The sequence below is a fragment of the Perissodus microlepis genome, chromosome 8 (assembly GCF_051167445.1).
Source record: "Perissodus microlepis isolate ML-2025 ecotype Zambia chromosome 8, ASM5116744v1, whole genome shotgun sequence".
Taxonomy (NCBI): domain Eukaryota; kingdom Metazoa; phylum Chordata; class Actinopteri; order Cichliformes; family Cichlidae; genus Perissodus; species Perissodus microlepis.
The window spans coordinates 1,333,208-1,354,710 of NC_140468.1; the positions used below are offsets into that span (position 1 = coordinate 1,333,208).

Here is a 21,503-nt window from a genome sequence, read left to right on the forward strand (position 1 = left end):
CCTACCAAAGGAAAAAATAATGTGCATATTTCCACGAGAGAAATCCCACGCCTGGACCGCCGTTGACCGCCGCCATGATTCTAGCCTACGTCACAGCATCATGTGCGCTTTTTACATCCAACACAAAAACTGCAGTCGTGGTGCTTTTGATTGTACTCAGAACTCAGAAATTCTGCCTTCCGAATAGGAAGATGTAGGTAACAGGCTGCAGATGAGCTGCATACAGGGCTGGACTGGGACAAAAAATCAGCCCGGGCATTTTGACTAGAGACCGGCCGCCATTATAGCAAATATCATAAAGGCTTTGAATGAAAACAAACACTGTTGTGACAGTGATGTACACTGTCTTGATGGTATATATGTATCAATCTATCAATCGTTTGTTGTAAGACTCAGATAATTATTTATTAAAAGCGAGACATTTGAAATGAGAATAAGAAAGTATTTCTTTGTGCCCCCCTTTCCCTGTTAATGCCCTACCTGCCCCCCTGGCAAAACTTTGCTACACAGTTACCAGCTATCAGCTACATAGAAAAGGATCCTGGTGTTATTTGTCTCTCAGAAACAGTTCATAACTTCCCTTCAACTCATTCATGTCACCTAAAAGGTAAACCTGTTTCTCCATCACCTGTTCAGCTCTGATGATTCAGTAAGGACGTCTCCTGGTTTCATCTGGTTTCCCACTCACCAGATATACAAAACAATATCATGACCAGCAGCTTTACAGCTGTGGCTCCAGCAAACATCAGCTGATACTAGAAATTAATATTAAATAAATTCTAACAACAGCTGATCAAGCTTAAACGTGCTGCTGTTGTTTAACGCGACATCCGCTGGTTTCCTCTTTCTGGCGCAAAGTGGACGATAAATAAACAAGAGAGAAAAGCCGATCAGCTGATCATTGATCAGTTTCATGATTAAAGTAGCAACAGGAGAGAGAGGGGGAGAGGATGAGAGAAGAAGAGGCAGCTGTGCAGCAAAGACAAAGAATAACTCCAGCTTTGTGTCTTTTTCATTGTAGCTGAAGTCCGGGACAAACTGTTCCTTTTCACCTCAATACGAAACGCGTAATAGTTTCTCTGAATACGAGACGATTCCGTTTTTTAGGGAACGGTTGGCAACTCTAATAATTAACCTTATGAACAAAATAAAGTTCAACATCATTAACATCATAGCACCACCCAGCTGTATAGAAACCCCGTCATGCTAGCTAGCACGCAGTACGAAAAAGTCAGCATAACAAAAATAAACTCCAACTAAACTTGGTTCATATCTGACCCAGATAGACTGCAGGTTATAACGTCTTACCTGAAGTTCAGTTCACCTGACACTCGGACGGGCGGCCGCTTCGGGTCTCTCCTCCTCCTGCGTCCCCTTTCTGTCGTCCACCTGCTGGCTTCCACCACTTGCTAATGTTACTGAATCTGTGGAAGCTCCGCGATAGCCACCACACGAAGTAACGAATAACGAGCCTATCTAAATCCCAGTAACGAGTAACGCGTTCCTGATTTTGGCATAATAACTAGTTACCGTGCTCGTTACCACAATAATAACGTAGTTACTGTAACGCGTTACTTAATAACACGTTAGTCCCAACACTGCTGCTCGGTGACATTCGTCTATCCTGGCCTGAAAGGAGACGCTACCGGCAGACTGCAGCGAGAACTGCCAGCATCTGAGCCAGACTCTGTCTGTCTCATCATGGTCACCTAAACGCACAGTAATGGCAGGTTTGTAATAAGGCAGATCGCGCTAACATAATATGCACTGTTAGTTGATTATTTACCTGCCGCATTAACGGGAGAGGACGTGCAAACGTTACCACTGCTGCTGGGTTGAGATTCACGAGTCCGGAGCGAATTAAAAACACGACATTCATTTCAGGTCATCGCGTGTTTTGTGAGCAAATGCTTTTGCATATTCGTAGTGTTTCCTCCCTTAAATGAAATATCGACTTTGCAAGTATTGCAAGTTGTCCTGTTGTCATCCGTTCTCGTAAAGTATAACCAAACTTTTGAGCGTTTGAGCCGCCGTGTTTCCTGCCAGGTAAATGACGCTCCGCAACGTGGTGACGTCATTCGGGGCGGCTGGAATCGATAAGGGAATCGTTTGCAAAAATGGCAAACAACAAGGAATTGAAACAGTGGGAACCGGTTCTCAACAAGAACCGGATACCCATCCCTAGTCTTGTGTGAAACTTGTATGAAAAGCATACAAAAGTGAAAACAGATATAAGATCCCTTGAAAAATTATATAAATGAAACTTGTATGTTTTGGATACTTACTAAAACAATATATGAAAGTAATGAGAAAGTGGCCACTTTCATGAGTAAATCATATAAGTTTTTACTATTTCTTTTCCATATGGGTCTCCTTAATTACGTCTATTTTCCTACAACATTAATTTCACCTTCTTCCTCTGTCTCTTCGTCACGTCTAACCCTAAAAAACAGCATCCTCTTATTACTGTGAGCACTGGCTAGCAGTTTGTTGCTCGTACTGTTGATAGTGCAGCAGCCAACAGCTAGCATGTTAGTTAATCTGACAAGTTTAGCTTATCTCTTAGCTTTTCAGCTCCACTTCTTCCACACTAAACTCTGTTCTGCAATGTGCATGAACACAGCGATGGTAGGGTAAGGGGCCAACTGCGTTAAGAGATTTGATTGGGCAATACAGTGACATTAATGTCATTGAACAATTGTGTTTCTGTCCACTGCGGCTGTCCTTTGATTGACACATCAGGCCCAAAGTGCATCAGCTCACTGGGAAAATGCCCGGTGTGCTAGATTATCAGTTCAGGCCTGCTACCTACACTTCTGTAATCGAGGCATGGTTGGTTAGATGCTTGCTGGCTTCAATGGAAGAACCTTCCAGTGGGATTCTGTGCAGGACAGTTGGAGTGGGTTTGTGTGGTTTGTCTGTCTGTGGTTGTTGGTTTTAAGCTCTGAGATTGTGTTTAAATGACCAGGAAAACAGCAAGTGGCTTTTTGGCCTGAATAAATTCATCTGTACACAGATCTTCACGTGTAAACAATCCTGCTCATAAATTAGGACGATACATCACAACGGTAACAGCTGGGGAAACTACAACATGCTGTTTCCATGGAGACCATAAAGGAGAGGAGGAAAAGAGGATAATTGTGTTTTAGGAAACACTTTAACTAATCAGCTCTAGCTGACAGTCGGGGTAATGGGTGTGTTTTGTGTTGTCATGCCGACTGCAGCTATTTAAACAGCTTTCATCATTACAACATGACAACAGAGTGAGCGTGGGACACACGGACAGACGAGAGATGGAGATAATAGAGGAAAATAGGAGGTTTGAAAATGCTTCGGTGTAATAGCTGAGCCTCTCTCATGCTCTCTCTCTCCATTATTCTTTAGTTTCAGTCTCCAGACTGAAACAACTCAATTTCACCCCTCACTAACACTGTGTGTATGTATGTGTTAGTGTGTGTTGCAGTGTGTATGACCAGCAGTCATTTAAAACAATGACAAACTGCCAAACTCAGAGAGGAGAAGGAACAAAGAAAAATGATTTTTTACACATTTCAGAGTTTCTGTGTGAAATATTATCACGAAACACTTCTGAAAGCTGCTCATATTCATGGGCTGGAGGTCGGAGGACTCAGCCTGCTCTCAGTCAAAAGGTAAACAAAAGCATCATTAACTCTATGCTCATTATCCTCTGAAGAAGCTCCCAAACAGCTGCAGTGCAAAACACATCAAGACTGCCGTGTGCATGGCTCCTGTCTAACAGTGTCAAACACTATATATGTATAAATGTGTGTCACGGGTTTGGACACGCCCTCTCATTTAACGTTTTTTGAATTTTTTTTAGGAAATCTGAAGAGGGAGCTGAAGGTTCGAGTTGCCAAACATCAGCCACAAAACTTCAATGACTTGCAGAGGATCTGCATCGAGGACTGGGACAAAACCCCCCGACATGTAAAACTGACCTCTGTGATTGCAACAAAGGTTTAACCACCAAGCACCAAAGCATCATATATTTGTTTCATTCATGAAAATGTGAATTAATTTGACTGGTTTGAAATGCATTTTTCTGGATTTGTTGGTTATTGTTCTGTCTCCCACTGTTCAAATAAAGCTACCATAGAAATGATAGACTGATCCTTTCTTTGTGGGCAAACTTACAAAATCATTTTTCCCTGACTGTATCTGCTGATGATGTCAAGTCTATTTTAATGAAAAGTGACTGAGGTGATGTTTTTTAAATCCAGTGGCTCCAGCTGTATTCTTTGACCTTCCTATTTGGCCCCACATGAAAAAACCAGCATTTACTCGTTTAGGTGTGAAATGGACCTGCTTCACCCTCACATGCCATCACGTAGATCTGCTAACCAGGAGCTTTGACTGTCCCGAAGACATTTTTATAAATCCACAGGAGACACAGCCTTTGCACTTTTGGCTCCTAACATGTAAAAGGAGCTGCCTCTGGAGGTCAGGCAGGCGCCGCCTCTTGCTGTTTTTACCGTGCTTTTAAAAACACGTCTTTTCTCTTTGGCCTTTAACCCAGTGTGAGTTGTCGTGTGTGTTAAACTTTTGTATGTCACTATACTGATTTATTCTTTTATCCTTCTTCGCTCGTTAATACAAACTGGGCGTCACAGCGAACGCCGTCCCCACAGATACAGTGGCCAGGGAAGCACAAGTCAAGACAATTCTAGTGGCAAACTTTTCCAACCATGGTCAGTGTTACAGTACACAGCGAGACAACGTTCCTCCGACGTTCCTCCAACATTCCTACATATGGCAGACAATCAACACAGGACTACATAATGTGAGAGACAAGTGTGCAAAAAAACCCCAGAATGACACAAACACAACAGTGCAATAGAAATGTGCAACAGTGGCAGTGGGTTTTGCAAACAGTGGTTGGTTGATTTATGAAGGTGTGTGTGTTCATCCAGCCACTGAGTGTTCAGGAGTCTGACGGCCTGGGGGAAGAACCTGTTCCTCAGTCTGGCAGCGAGGGCCCGGATGCTCCGGTACCTCTTTCCAGAACCAACAGGATGAAGGGTGTGTGAGGGTGTGTGGGGTCCTCCACGATGCTGGTTGCTTTGCGGTCGGAGCGGGTGTGATAGGTGTCCGTGATGGAGGGGAGATCTTCTCAGCTGTTCTTACTATCCGTTGTAGGGTGTTGCGCTCCGATAGAGTGCAGTTACAGAACCGCGGTCGTTGATCAATGCCCATGAGAATTTGCATATTTAATGATCGAGGACCTGACCTCCCAGCCCATTGTTCATTCAGTGGGCTGGTGTCAGTCACTGTGTAAAGGTGCTGTTTATAAGGTCGGAAACCTGCAGTCAGCTGAGACCGAAGAATGTGACGAAACGTTTCTCCCACTGAAAACATCCAGACGAACAGAATCAACTGTTTGGCATTTACCATCGCAGCAACAGGGCAACAATATGAGAACAGGGGTCTGTCTGCGCTCCTGACATCAACCCCACAGAGCTGATCAAGACAATAATCCAGAAATACCGATGAGGTGGAGGGCCCAAAATGTCTCTTCACTGACGTTCATCAGCAGGAAATGTAGAACGAAGTTTGCTGCTGCTCGAGGAGCTGCTTGATTGTTTTTTCACCTGATTAAAAGACGCTACTCCAAGTGATCAATAAACACATGAAGTGTTAGTACGGAGGACTTCTCTGCATTTCCCAGGACATGATTTTTATTTATCCTCTTCTGCACCGATCTGTCCTAGTTCCTATAAATATTTGTTCTGTGACTTTGTTTCACTGCCTCATGTGAAGTTTATTTTAATACTCATGCCTTCAGCTGGAGTGAGTTTTTTTATGAATGCAAAGCCTCAGTCTCATTTACACCTCCACCAGGGATTAGCAGTTTTACATGAAACGGGTTAAACGTTCTCTGATATCCTCGGCTAATTTGAATTAATTAAATCAGTGGTGAAGCTCCACTCTGCTGCCAACCAGGGAAAATCATTTATTCATTTCTGAAGTCTGCCAGTCATTAAGCTTCAGGCTGAATTTCAGTTTGTGCAGATTTGTCTCAGAAAATCAGATCATGTACCGAAAACAGGTTTCTGTAAACTTCCTCATTTTATCCACAGAGATCAGTTTGTCCTTTAAAATAGTGATGAGCTCAGATTTCAGTTTCTATCACAGAAAACGGGAACAAAATAGACACAATTTAGCACCTGATCCCTTAAGTTTTATGTCCTCAGTCATACTCCGTGTGAGATTTAATCTGTGACATTACTATAAAATACTGCCGTACTGATTTATCAGACCTGTGTGTCGATCACAAGCAAACACCCATTAGTGCGATAATGAAGACAGTTTATTCTGTACGTGTGAGTTTTTTCTGAGCACACGCACAATTTAATCCGACATATTCTGGTGACGAGTGTGTTTATTTTACCTGATATCAGTAATTGTTTCTGACTCGAGCGGCTCTGCTGTAATCTCTGCAAACACACACTGATATTGACAGACGGATTAACTGTCGCCCTTTCAGAGGAGATGCTCGCCGCTATGATCTACCTCATCATACGACGTTTTTTTTGATGACTAACACATGGAAAAAAGACGCACACTGAACCAAGAATCTGTGAATGTTGGCAGATTATTTTAAAGAAACCAAAAAGTTTGGGTTAGATCGGGGGTCTCCAACTCCAGACCTCGAGGGCCGGTGTCCTGCAGGGTTTAGACGTGTCCTTGATCCAACACAGCTGATTTAAATGGTTAAATGACCTCCTCAACATCTCTCGAAGTTCTCCAGAAGCCTGGTAGTGACCTAATCATGTGATTCAGGTGTGCTTACACAGGGTCAAATTTAAAACCTGCAGGACGGTGGCCCTCGAGGCCTGGAGTTGGCCAGCCCTCGAGGCCTGGAGTTGGCCAGCCCTCGAGGCCTGGAGTTGGCCAGCCCTGGGTTAGATTCTGTTTTCTGTCTTAAAGCTTCATTGATTGGGTCACTTTTTTTTATTATCTTTATACATGAAAAACAACAATGAATGAGTGGAAGATGTAAACATTCACAGATACCTGAAAAAATATCACATGTGGAGAGTTTTTCCTTTTCTTTTAAAAGGTCAGTCGTAGTGGCTCTTGGGTGCACCGAGAACAACGTGGGGTTAGCATCTTGCCCGGGGATATTTGGCATGCAGACTGGAGCACACAAGGATCAAACCACCAACCTTCCAGTTGGTGGAAGACCTGCTCTACCAGCTGAGCTACACCCAATCTGAGCTATGAGGCGAGGTCAGCATACCCAGGGCACAGCGCCGCTCTCTGAATTCACTTACACCAGGGGTGGTTTTACCCTGGGTCAGCACACCTGAATCACATGATTAGTTCCTTACCAGGCCTCTGGAGAACGTCAGGACATGTTGAGGAGGTCATTTAGACATTTGAAGCAGCTGTGTTGGATCAGGGGGCCCATGAGGCCTGAGTTCCCCCACCCCTGACTAACACCAACATCAGAAATCAGAATCAAAGGGGCAAGTCTGGCAGCCTCCGACCAATCACAGTTTTAGATAACCACTGGCAGGAGATCCTGACCCTGCTTCTAGCCCCGCCCATTTCAGTGAACATGCAGGTTAAACTGTTGGCCAACTTAGGAAGTGCTGGGAAGGAGCCACAGGTGAAAGGCGATCAGTACGGAGGGGGGAGGCAGGAAGCAAAACTTAAACAGTCTTTCAAAGTAAAACAGCACAAGAGAACGAAACACTAACGACAAACAGACAATGGAAGCGGAAACAAGGTGAGCAAAACAAACAGGTGGGAGGAGACCGAAGACACGAGCACAGAAACGAGACTCAAGAAAAGATGCGAGTAAAACTGATGAGGAGGACAAGGGGAACCACAAACACGATAACCCCGAATAACTCAAAGCTCCTGATTTTTACGGATCATTGATTATTACACGCACACGCGCGAAGGGGAGCGGCTCTTTGATCTGAGAGAAGCTCAGCTCAAATCCGTTTGTACCGGACAGAGGGGGGAGGGGGGAGACTCGGTGACGACGCGGAGCTGCACGCGGGCTCCGGTGTTTTTCAACCATCAGGCATCGCAGTGACACGCGCGGTGTGTCCGTCGGGTCTGTCTGCGTCTGTCTGTCGGTATTTCACGTCATGCCGCGCGCGTGCTTTCACCTTTACCGTATTGGAGGCTGATCTGCGGACCTCCGCGAGGACCCCGCGAGGACCTCCGCGAGCTGCAGCCCGAAGAACGTGACCGGAGAGCAGAGGCTCGGTCCCGCCGGTGCGAGGAGCAGTTTACCGGATAGACGCCGGAGGAGCTCCGCGGGTCGGTAGGTGACTCTTACCGGATTTACCGTGATGTTCCGGTCAGCTGCAGGTCTGCATTATCATCATCCTCCTCTTCATCATCGTCATCTTCAGCAGCAGCTGTTCACAGCTGGACTCTGTTGAAAGACTTTGACTTCAGATATTTTTCATCACGTTTGTTTTTATTTAAGTCTGACTTTAATAAACAGACACATACAAACTCTGTCATTAATGTGTGTGTGTGTGTGTGTGTGTGTGTGAGGACACCATGTTCACCGTCATGTTAAATATAAAATAATATTAAGTGATTATTTTTCAGTTGAATGTTACTATTCAGAAAAGATTCAACAGCCACATTCATGCCTGTGTGTCGGCCTGACAGCACCAACTTCACGGTTCCTAATTCTAATATGATATTTATAGTGATTACTGATCAATACCTGAGGCCAAACAATAATCTGTAATCCAAGTGTGAGAAACCTCAGGCTTACTTTAAGAACTTTACAATATACAATGTGAAAAAAGAGTAAAAATCATTAGTGAAATAATAAATGATAACAGAACAGAGATGAGTGAAATAAAAATAAAAATTTATTTAATCCAATATGACGGCTTGGAGCTCAGTGTGAGTCTTTGCTGCTACACAAAATCTCATTTTCTTTTTATAATAAAATTCATTTGTTAAGAACAAAAATCATGTATTGATTTACAATCATAAAATGTGACTGATGATCGATTAAAATTATAATAAAAATTATAGTTTTTATAACTGATCAGTGAAGGAAAATGTTTGAATCTGTAGTTGATCGTGTGACCTAAACTGCTGCTGCCGACAGTGTCCGTGGTGAAGAAGATGTAGGAGGACAGAGAGGAACCTGTGAGGAACATCAGTCGGAAACACGTTGTGACTGTTTGTGGTTGGACGGTTTCAGTAGAAAGAAGCTTCAGCTGATCCTGACTGTAGAGGCTAAGCCTACACTTGAAGTCTCTGAGGTGTTCGTTGGCGGGGGTGACGCGTTGCCACTGTTATGAATGAAACCTGTTACAGTCCAGCAACTCCAGCCGTACTTATCATCTCCATTTAACATCTTTATTCCACTTCCATCGGTTGCATTTGTTGTTAACAGTTCTCTTCATCCAACACCATTCATGAGAACAGCACAGTGGTCACAAACTGTTTGCTCCTTCCCAACAACAACACACCTGCCGTTAATTACATGCGCTACCTTAAATACGTTCACATAGACACTAGGGCTGCCACGAGTAGTCGACTAGTCACGATTACGTCGACTATCAAAATCGTCGACGACTGATTTAATAGTCGACGCGTCGTTTGAAGCTTTGTAAGATCCTGAAAGACGCAGGAATAAGTAGCAGGATTTAAGAGTGTAATAACGGACTGAAACAGAAGATGGCAGCACTGCATGTACAAGGATGCCAGCTGCCGTTAAACCCTGAAGAAGAAGTAGCTCTGTCCCAGAATTCATAGCGCAGCCCAGCTCAGTTTCCAACAACGGCGGCATCTAGTTAGTTTTAATATTACTCTTATTATTCTTTCTGGGTCACAAAATAAACGTTTAACATATTTTCAGGCGAGAATGTAGCTGTGTAAACCTCAAATATCTGCTCAGTTTATCAAGACACCACATATTTTCAAAAGCGCTCCGACGTTTTCGGAGACGTCTGTTACCCACTAGCTCGATAGCTAGCCGGGGGCAAGGCTCACTAGAGCCGTGAGAACACCGGACTCCCGGCAAATCGTTTTCAAACCCACCGCCGTCTTTCACTACTCAGGTTAAACATGATATATAAGTCCTTTAGATAACTTAAAAATGTTATTGTTTGGCTTTTTTAATATTTTATTTGTTCCTGAGTAAATCGGTTTGGCTGAGATTAAAGTTATAGTTTTTACACAGCTCAGAAGTGTGAGATGCTGGAGAATATACTCCGGTGTCCTGTTATATTTTAGATAGCAAGGAGTTTATTAAACTTCACCGAAACAATCTGCAAATTTCATTAAAATTTAATAAACTATCATCTTGTCTTTATTTTTAGTTAGCACAGACCTGAAACACTTAAAGCTGTAAGCTAATGATAGTTATATAAGAGCAGATGCTGCTGGTGCAATAAGCTGTACGTTTTACGTCCAATGGATGATGATCTGATTAGTCGACTAATCGCAAAAATAATCGGTGACTAGTCGACTATCAAAATAATCGTTTGTGGCAGCCCTAATAGACACACCATATGGTAAAACACAAAAGGTAACAACCCATAAAAATGGCTCCTGCTCCGATCAATAAATGGCTAAAGGTTTATCAGTGTTTCAAAGAACAGGAAATGCTCGTGGTTCTCTTTCCATCAAAATGAAATTACACTCACAACTCTGACAGATGTGATGATGATTTTGAGGTGATCAGTATGATCGGATTGATAATCAGTTGGATCAGTAATGGTTTCCATGAAGAGAGTATACTAAATGCAACAGTAGAAACAGTAGAATTATATTCTATTGTTAAAGTGGAATTCAAACACCAGTTTGAGACTTCAGTTTAACATTTAGTTCTTTAATAACTTTTAAATATTTATTGGTCTGGATTCGGAGGTGTTGGCAGCGATCCGTGATCTGTCTGGACTGATTTTGGATGAAGATGCAGTGTTTCTGTGGAAGTGTCACTTTGCACTGATGAAGCTGATGTCACGTATTGATGAGTTACGGCATGTGCTCAACTCGGGTTTGACTCGTTTATGTTTTCTTTTTGTGTATTTTTTATTTGCAGATTGCTAACCTCAGCATTAACTTTTGTTTTAGCATACAGTTTGACCCATGTGATCATACTGCTCAGCCCTAATTCGCCCGTTTGCCACTCAGATGGTGATGTCATCATGATGCTGCCAGTCACCCGGTTTAAAGGTCAGCCAGCTGGCATGGTAACCACCACCACACCCTGGCTGTCTGTAAGCACTGACCCCTCCCCCCAGTGGCTGTGGTTGGCCAGCTGGTCAGCTGCAACATACCAGGCCATGCCTCCTTTGGTGTTCTACCCCCCAGCTGTGTGGATACCTGAGCACGCACAACTGATGCAGGTAACGTGACACACCTGAACTGATCACCGGTGCTGTCAGACCTTTGTCAGCTGATTCATTGTGTGTAGGCGGGATTTATTTGCATTCTGCTAACGTGCGGAGGATCTGTCTGTAAATGTTGTTTTGTGTCTGTCTGCACATCCTGCTGTTACACACGTTTCAGTTTCCTACCACAGGCTGCTAATAGAGTAGCTCTTTGTTGAACGAATCCTCCAGAGCTGTCCCAAGACTCTGCACCACAGGTGCCGAACTCCAGGCCTCGAGGGCCGGTGTCCTGCAGGTTTTAGATGTGTCCTTGATCCAACACAGCTGATTTAAATGGCTAAATGACCTCCTCAACAGAGGCCTGGTAATGAACTAATCATGTGATTCAGGTGTGTTGACCCAGGGTGAGATCTAAACCGTGACACTGGCAGGACGCTGGCCCTCGAGGCCTGGAATTGGACACCCCCGCCCTACACCATCCTCATCGTGGTCTGGTGGAAGATTTTCTTTTAATATCAAACAATGGCTGCCTTTCCCTCTCCTCTGTTTGAACCTGTTCTGTATAATCATTGTTCGTGTTGCCTGTTCACTCATATCTGGCACTGTTCTTGGTAGTCTGGGTGATTGGTGCTGATGTGCTCAAAGATCACTAGAAAATAATCGAATAAAAAAACCTGACAGTTTCTTCTCTTGTTTATGGGAGATCGTCATAATCAAATAATAATAATTATCAAAGAAAAGAAAAGTGAGAACTTCCCAGAATTCTCAGGTAGTCCCGCACGTCCTCATACAGCAGAAGTGCAGACCGCAGAAAGCCTCAGCAGGAAGTGACAGAAAGCTTTTCACAGCTGGAAACGTTTTACTCTGCAGTCACGCTGGAGTCTCCTCTGAATTAACAACATTATTGATGAATTAACAGCGCTGAAGGCCCCCTGCCCTGCTGTAGAAGAGTCAGGTCACACGGAGCAATGCAGAAGGATTTGACTGGCTTAAAACAAGGAAACAATCAAAAACATTGTCTGGAATTTAGGTTGCTGAATGAACGAGGCGTGTCCAGACGTAGGGACAGCTTCATTGTGTTACATGCAAATCAGTCCAACAGTTTTTCTTATATGTTGACTGCTATATATTCAGCATACACTATTTTAGTGATGCAAATATGTCCGAACGGATCCCCTCTCACATCAGCATTTGGATGGAATTTAATTAGCTCAAAGTGATTACATGTAATTACATTACAACAGTGAATGAGCCGAATCATGAGCAGCGCTGACTGATTACAAGGCCTTCGTTTATTTTAATGTCTCGTGTTTCATCTTGTCCCTGAAAGTGATTGATTTATATGTGAAGCGAAAGGGTTAAGGACATTATTTCCTCACATCACTTCAGTTTGATCTAAAGTGTCTTTAAGTGAGTTCGGCCTCCTCTGCAGTCTGGAGATAAGATGAAACTTTAATGATCCCTGAGGGCAAAGTGAATAATTGTCTGTTAATTATCGGTGTCGTGTTAATTATCTCGTGCTGCTCTTCTTTAATTCTTTCTGCATAAACTCCAGTGACAGAATTTAACATCTTATCAGCAGACCTTCTGAAGTAATTTTTCTTTTCAAAGCATGTTTGTGTCGAACAAAGAAAACTGTCTGAAATTCTGCACAGTGACATTAAATGGTGGCAAGAAAGGAAGGAGCTGCAGAGAGTTCTGAGGTTCTGTGGCTGGACTGAAAGCCCGCTGACAGATCTGGACCTCTGTGCTCTGACTGGCCTCTTTTCACACGTGGACGATGGATGAAGGAGTTTTAGTTTTTATAGTGATAATGGATCTCTGAGAGCTCCTTCACCTTGATGAAAAATCCTTTTTTCAATAAGAGGATGATGAGTTCAGGTCCTCATTTTATTCTGTCAGCAGCTTCATCTGAAAGTCCTTCACTTATTTCTGCACACATCACAAAGGTCAGGCAGGGCCAGGAGGACTCTAATTGGACAAATTCTCCGACAGAAGGCTGCACCAGCACCTGTCTACCTGTCTTTGTGTCTGTCTGTGTTGGTGGAACAGGAAGTTCATCCTAATTTTTTGTGGTTTCAGTGGGAACGTCCAGCAGTTGAAGTCGTTCCTCTCGTCCAGCCGTTTTATCAGTCTTCACCTCTTCACCATCATTGTCATCATCGTTTCCCAAAGGTACACACACACACACACACACACACACACACACACACACACACACACACACACACACACTTGCAAATGCTAATGTTGCTAATGTAGTTGCAGATCACTGATACCTGGTTCTCACCAGAGGAAGTGGGGGTGTTTCCAAGGAGACAGAAGCGCCTCCTATTAACCAATCGGATAATCCCGAGATCACGTAGACAAACCTCTGCGGCCAACCTGCTGTTGTTCCCTCCTCAGCTATCAGGTAAGACAACACCTGCTGCAGGTGTTGTGTTCGTGCTGGCCATCTTTTACAGTTTCATCTGGTGAGGATGCAGAAACGTGACAAAGCAGGTGTCATATGACATTTCTGTTCACTGAGTCATGTGACCTCTCAGTTCTTTACCTGCGATCAGTACAGTTGGAGTCAGGTATGTTTCCTTTATGAATCCACCTGATTATTCTGATCTGTTTGTTTAAACCAGCCCAGAGAGTTTAAGATTACACGCAGTTCATCCAGTCAGATCAGGGACCTTCACGTCGAGGCGGGGCTTCTCATCTGGTCCTGTGCATTTAATCTGAAAGGCTCTGTGTAAAGGCCTGGCTAATCTGGAATCGAACCAACAACCACTGGAGGCTGGAGGTGTTTCAGGGATGCTGGATTCTCATTTGCCATGTTGCCATGACAACACGGCTCATTTCTGAGACCTGAGTGGCTGTAGCTCGCTGCTCCGAGGTGAATGTGTTTTTACTCACTCTCTCTCTCTCACACACACACACACACGTACTGGTGTCAGTGTAATGGGAAGATGATTGGTCCATTTGAAATCACCCAATGAAGCATGATGGGAAAAGTGTGCTATTCAGCCCTGAGACCGCAGGCATGTGTATTGATGAGCAGAAAAACCGTGACTAACATATGAACGAACGGGGTGGCGGTCTTATTTAAAGGTGGTGTTATTAGATAGAGTGAATGATGGTAGGCCTATGTGAATGTGAATCGGTTGGACTCAGGTGGTGTCTGCGCTTTGGAATCAGCCTCACAGGGTGGGGTGGCTGTAAACAGTGAAATGTTTAATTGTTGGTTAAACATCAGCCTGCTGATCTTCTCCTTACATGAAGGAGGGTCAGAAGCTCGTATCAACTTCACACTGATATTCACAGTGTTATTGCCCCTTGAAGTGGGATCAACTCTTCAGGAGACAAAAGTGAGTGTATACACTCTTAAATTTCTCCGGCAGCATGGCCTCGCCCAAGTAGGTTTGCCCCTGAATTGCCTCCTACGTTCCTGATTTTGTTGGTCTTCAATCCTCATGTCCTCAGTTGTCTATACTATTGTGGGAGGTTAAGAAAAAATATTATTTTACTTGTACTTTTCACTCCACTGCACTATTTGACAAATTTACTGTCCATTGCCCAAATACATGAGCATGGGCTGGGCCAGAAGTAACTGACCAGATGATCATAAAGAACGGCTGGGAGTATAGAGACTGAGGAGGTTGGTGAGATAGTCAGGGGTAAGGTTGTTTAGGCATTTGAAAGTAGGCAAATCAATACGAAATTTAATAGGCAGCCAATGTAAGTCAGAGAGCACTGGAGTAATACAGGCAAACTTTCTAGTTCCGGTTAGGAGACGAGCCGCAGCTTTCTGAATGAGCTGTAACCGTTGGAGGTGAGCGAGTTGGAGTCCAGAGTAGAGCGAGTTACAATAATCTAATCTGGAGGTCACAAAGGCATGTACCAGTTTTTCAAGATCTTTGTACGGTATTAAACGATTGACCATGGAAATTTGGAAGAAGCCAGATTTAACCACAGAGGAAACCTGTTTATCCAGCTTAAATGAACTATCCAGGCAAACACCTAGATTACTTACAGTATCTGTAAGAAAGCAAGCAAAGGGAGCAAATCGGGCAGCTAGCTGGTCTCGTGGAGTGTGACTATCCTACACCATAATCTCAGTTTTCTTCTCATTTAAAATGAGAGAATTGGCTGACAGCCACTCTGTAACATCTTTCAAGCAGTCAGACAAACGATTCAATGAAGCTGGCAGGTCATCACACAACTGGAAATAGATTTGAATGTCGTCAGTATAACAGTGGTAGGAGATCTGATATTTGTCAAAGATAGAACCCAGGGGTAGCATGTACAAGGCAAACACTGGAGGGCCCAGCACAGACCCCTGTGGTACTCCACGGCAAACAGGGCAGCGGCGGATGAGTAGCAACCCATCATGAAAGAAAGTCCTACACGAGAGGTAGGATTTAAACCAAAGTGCAGAATCCTTGATGCCTATAACATGTTCCAGTCTCTCTAAGATAATTTTATGGTCTACTATATCAAAAGCAGCGGACAGATCCAATAAAATTTAAATGGCAGGGCAACCTGAGTCGGTAATTAAAAGAAGATCATTGAAAACCCTCAGCAGTGCCACTTCAGTGCTGTGGTGAGGTTTAAAACCAGACTGAAATTTGTCACTAATGTTATTTGCATTTAAGTAGGCCTGTAGTGGAGAAAAAAATGGCGGCGCGTTAGCTAGACGCACACTTCCCTCCTCCGTGAATCTTTGCCAAGACACCTAACGTAATATCAACTTTTGAAGTTAAACTCTTACGGTATCCGCGCTTAGGACTCTTTTATGTCGTCTGCACCAGGTAAATCGGGCAGGGGTCGTGGTAAACCCTCACAACCTAAAATTGATTTCGGACCAACTAAACAAAGTGGAAAAGCTAAAGCTAGCACCATGTCGGAAGAGTCAATTAGCGCTGAAGAGGAAGGACCAAGTCACGCTCCGATTCTTGAAGCTATCAAAGACTTGAAAACCGACTTCTCCAACAGGTTTGACGGAATAATGGCTGCAATTGAGGGAGTGAGAAACGAGGTCGGAGAGTGCAAGGAGCGTATTGTAAATGTCGAGACACGCATTTCCGACACTGAGGACACGGTCGATAGCCTTCAGAGAAAAGTCCAGAGTCTCGAAAAGAAAACCAGAGATATGGAGGACAAAGTAATGGACTTGGAAACAAGGGCCAGGAGGGCTAACCTGAGACTGGTGAATTTACCGGAGAAGGTGGAGGGAATGGATGCTTGCGCATTTCTGGAAACCTGGATCCCGGAGACGCTGGACATCCCTCTGCTGAAATCAAAGCCATTCCTGGAAAGGGCGCATCGAATCGGCCCGAGAAACGACCCAAACGCCCCCCCAAGAACACTGATCATGAAATTCCTGAGCGATAGGGATAAGGCAATGGTGCTGAAAGCGACCAAAATCAAAAAGCAAATACTCTACGAGGACAAACCGGTGCGTTTCTACCCGGACATGGCAGCCGGCATACATAAGATGCAGAAAGAGTTCGACTCCGTGAGACGACAGCTCCGCAGCATGGGGATAAGACACGGGATGCTTCTCCCCGCCAGGCTCCTGGTGACCTACAAGGATAAAACACTGACTTTTGGCAAACCGGAGGACGCAGAGACTTTCGTTACGCGGATCCAAGCAGAGCGGGATGAATAGCGATACGGATAGAGTTGGTAAAATAATTGAACGTTTTGCTTGGCAGCTAATTCCTGGGGCTACTGTGAACTGATCATTGAAATATATTCACACTGAACATCTGTACATGCCTCCGTTATATCTGTACGGGGGTTAAAGACGCTGGTGATTACCTGCTTTGTGAGTATACCCCCCCCCCCCCCCTTTTTTTTTTGGGGGGGGGATCGATTACTTTTTGTTTTCCAGGAGGACTCTCTGAGTTATAGTTACATTTAAATAGAGTTAAAGCACAGTAGACCCCTAACATTTAATTTATTTACATGAGTATATTTGGGATAGCAATAAATTCCTGGCAAAGCAATTATTATTTGTATGTAAAAGCTAACAATGGAGGGAGTGTTTAAGTTTAGGATAAGTCAATATCAATAATGGTGGATCATTCCTCAATAACTGTGGACTGGTCATTAGCATTACCGGAGTGTGTAGTAAGGAGAAGGGGAAACTGGCCCTTAGGTCAGAGGGGTTTTGTTCAATGGTTGATGCAGTTAGAAGCATCTGTGTTGTCTGCATTGTTTTGGTTGTTTAAAGGTACACTTCTATATACTAGCATGAGGAGATCATCTGAAAATTGCAGCTATGTCCAATGTTTTAGAAATTAAGATGACATCGTGGAACTGTAGAGGGCTGCAAAAACTTAAAAAAGTTAAACAAGTGATGAGAAGGTTAAAAGATATGCATTCCAAAATAATTTTTCTCCAAGAGACTCATCTTACTGGAAAAGAGGACTTAAAGATTAAGCGGAGATGGCAGGGAGAGGTATTTTCAGCACCATTTAACTCCCAAGCGAGAGGGGTTTTGACTCTAGGTCAAGGTCAAGGTCAAGGTCAAATTTATTTATATAGCACATTTCAAACAGCCGATGCTGCACAAAGTGCTTAACAATATAAAAATGGTATTAAAAAGCAACAATGTAATACAATAATAACAATAAAAAACAATAAAAGGACAGTAAAAGAATTAAAACAATAACTAAACTAATTCAAATAAGACCAAAATGCTTGGGTCATAGTGTGTTAAAAGCCAGGGCATAGAAATGTGTCTTTAGTAAAGATTTAAATTGCTCAAGTGTTTGTGCAGATCTAATATTTAAGGGGAGACTATTCCAAAGTCTGGGACCTGCCACAGAGAAGGATCTATCACCACGGGATTTGAGGTTAGTCCGTGGGATGGACAACATTAGTTTTGAGCTAGACCTCGTGGTTTTTCCTGGAGCATAGGCAGAGAGGAGCTCAGACAGGTAAGGAGGGGCTCGGGCATTAAGTGACTTAAAAACAAAAAGTAGAAGTTTAAATTGGATCCTGTAGGAGACAGGAAGCCAGTGTAAAGAAGCTAAAACTGGGGTTATATGCTCTCTCCGTTTGGTACCAGTTAGCAGGCGAGCAGCAGCATTTTGAACCATCTGAAGACGATGGATGGTGGCCTGATCTAGACCATAATACAATGAATTGCAGTAGTCCAATCTGCAAGTAAGAAAAAGGTGAATAACACGCTCAAAGACATTAGCCGGAAGGTATGGCTTTACCTTGGCTAGCTGTCTTAACTGAAAAAAACAGGACTGAACTACTGCACTCACCTGCTTATTCAATTTAAAAGAACCATCAATGTAGACACCGAGGTTTTTTACATGTGTTTTACAATACGAGGAAAGGGGGCCCAGAGTGCTGTCGATATGATTAAAGTTGCCAAAAATGACAACCTCAGTTTTATTTTCATTTAGCTTTAAAAAATTTAATGACAACCACTGTTTGACATCATCAAGGCAGCGTAATAAGAGCTGCGGATGGTCTGACCCTGCTTTTAAAGGTAGATAAATCTGCAAATCATCAGCAAAACAATGAAATGAAATGCTGTACCGCGAGAAGATGGAGCCCAATGGCAACAAATAGAGTGCGAACAGGGCAGGACCCAAAATAGAGCCTTGAGGTACACCGTATTTAAGAGGGGCTATTTTGGAGTTGTGGGGGCCCATATTGACATAAAAAAACCTTTCTGACAAATAGGAACGAAACCACTATAGGGCAGATCCTTTTAGGCCAGCGTGAAATTCTAGCCGTGATAACAGGATGTCACGGTCGACCGTGTCAAAAGCTGCTGACAAGTCCAACAATAAAAGGGCAGCAGGGCTGCCAGAGTCCAGAGTTAAAAGAATATCGTTAAAAATCCTTAAAAGTGCCGTCTCAGTGCTATGTAGTGATTTAAAACCAGATTGAAATTTTTCAGAGATCATATTAAAATTAAGGTGGTCCTGCAACTGTAGGTAGACCACTTTCTCCAAGACCTTAGATAGAAAAGGAAGCTTTGAGATAGGCCTGTAGTTGGACAGAACAGTTGGGTCCAGGTTTTGTTTTTTAAGAAGAGGCTGAACTACAGCTTGTTTAAAGCATGATGGGACGCAGCCTGTAGCAAGGGACGTATTAATTAATCTCAGGATGAAAGGCCCGACAGTATTAAAAGTGCTTTTAAGCAAGCTCGGGGGAAGACAATCAGAGGGGCAGTGTGATGATCTTAGGTTACTAACTACCGCGGTCAAGTCCTTAAGGGAGACGGGATCAAACTGCTCTAAGACAGCTGAGCACACAGGAGAAGGACTCTGATCTGAGGCAGCAGACAACGAGACAAGGGCCCTAATCGATAGGATCTTGTCATTAAAAAATGCTAAAAAATCATCGCACATACTTGGTGAAGAAGTGACTCCAGAATTATCACATAAACTAAGAAAGCGATTAAGAACGTTAAAAAATACCTGAGGCCTGTGACTGTTTACTGACACTAAGTTTGAGACAAACTGTGTCTTTGCAGTTTTTACAGCTTCTTGGTAAGCAGAAAGACGAGTCCTTAAAATCTGTAGGGAAACATACAATCTGTCCTTTTTCCATCTCCTTTCAGCGCGTCTGTAGTCACGTCTGAGGGAGCGCGTATGTTCATTCAACCACGGCTCTGATAAATGCTTAGCGCGCACAGTCCTGAGCGGAGCAATAGAGTCCAAGATATCAGTGCAGGTAGAATGAAGAATGTCCGAAAGGTCCTCAACACTTTTACAGTTGGAGTTCATTATTCCAGAGTCCATAAAGGCAGCAGAAAAAGCAGGCGCTGTTAGTACATTAAGCGCTCGCTTTTTGCGCACTGGGACGTACGGCTTATCCATCGAGCAGCGCAGTGTTAGAGTGAACAACACAGGAAGATGATCGGAGATGCGCAACTCGGATATTTCCGTGATGCACACATCCAACCCGTGGGAGAGCACCAAGTCCAGTGTGTGACCTTTTTCATGCGTGGGACCAGTAACCCACTGGGTCAAGTTAAAAGAGTCAATAATATTTAAAAAGTCCTTGACCAAAAGTTTAGAGTCACAGCAGACATGGATGTTAAAATCACCAAGGATTAAAAAACTGTCAAATTTAAGAACGATTCCAGCCATAAAACCTGAAAACTCTTTGATAAAATCCTTGTTAAACTTGGGAGGGCGATATATGAGGGCACACAGCAAAGGCGCAGCAGAATTCAGGTGTAACTCAAACAGCTGGAGTTCAAAACTAGAAAATGAGTCGTGCTGTAATGTTTGATGGCAATGAAATTGAGCGTTGAACACGGTGGCTAAGCCTCCCCCCCTACCAGAGGACCGAGGGAGGCTGAAGAATGAGAAATTAGGAGGGACCAGTTCCGAAAAAGCTACAGACTCACCGGGTTGAAGCCATGTTTCTGTCAGAAACAGAAAGTCCAACTGTTGTGACTTTAGGAAGTCGTTTAATACAAACGTCTTGTTTGCTAATGATCTTACATTTAGTAAAGCCATTTGGAGTGTGTAGATCCTAACATCAGATGTTCCAGCTCGGTTAAGTGTGCGAAGATTTCCGTGGTCCACACCGCATCCACGGGTCCGAGGCCGCTTAGGGAAATAAAAAGCTGAGAGCGGGGGATCAAGTGTCGTGGGAGCTCCAGGGACAACAGGCAGGATCCATCTAAAGATGCACTCTGCTGGTCCAGTAGTTCCACGAGAAGCACGGAGAAGAGCTCGGACTTTGATGAGTGTACCAGCCCGCTTTCCTCGTTTCCTCGGGCGCTTCTTCCAGGAAGTGGTGTAGGTGTGTTGGCACAGATAAACCGGGATACAGGGCTCAAAAAGTGGTGGAGGGGGCCCATAATCATCTCCTGTCTCAGTTTGCTTAAGAGCCAGGTCATACGATGCTTTGATTTCTAAGAGTAACTGGCGATTGTACACACGCAGAGCGAGGGCATTTTGGGATAAAATAGAGAAGGATAAGGCTAGCGAAAGCCAAAGCAAAGCTAGCAGAATTGACGGACGTGTCGCCGTGCATACTGCTGGCGCCATCTTCGCCATCTAATACACAAGTCCGTCCCCTTTAATGTTTGTAAGGTAATTGCAGATAGGATGGGAAGGTATTTGATTGTTCAGGGTACTCTCTATACAGAACCTCTGATTTTAGTTAATATTT

The 21,503-nt window shown here is 43.7% G+C and overlaps 1 protein-coding gene across 3 annotated transcripts in view; it reads left to right on the top strand.

Annotated features, from left to right (window-relative positions):
* Nucleotides 1-7,649: 7,649 nt before the first annotated feature.
* Nucleotides 7,650-21,503, top strand: part of tcerg1l (transcription elongation regulator 1 like) — a 101,891-nt gene continuing 88,037 nt past the window's right edge. For 2 of the 3 annotated variants that reach the window (XM_084936958.1, XM_084936959.1), the window contains exons 1-4: nt 7,650-8,302; nt 11,152-11,366; nt 13,434-13,526; nt 13,614-13,764. In XM_084936958.1, coding sequence (XP_084793084.1) covers nt 11,166-11,366; nt 13,434-13,526; nt 13,614-13,764 — 445 coding nt within the window. In that variant the 5' untranslated portion in view covers nt 7,650-8,302; nt 11,152-11,165. The remainder of the gene's footprint in view (nt 8,303-11,151; nt 11,367-13,433; nt 13,527-13,613; nt 13,765-21,503) is intronic. The other variant, XM_084936957.1, reaches the window with a different exon arrangement.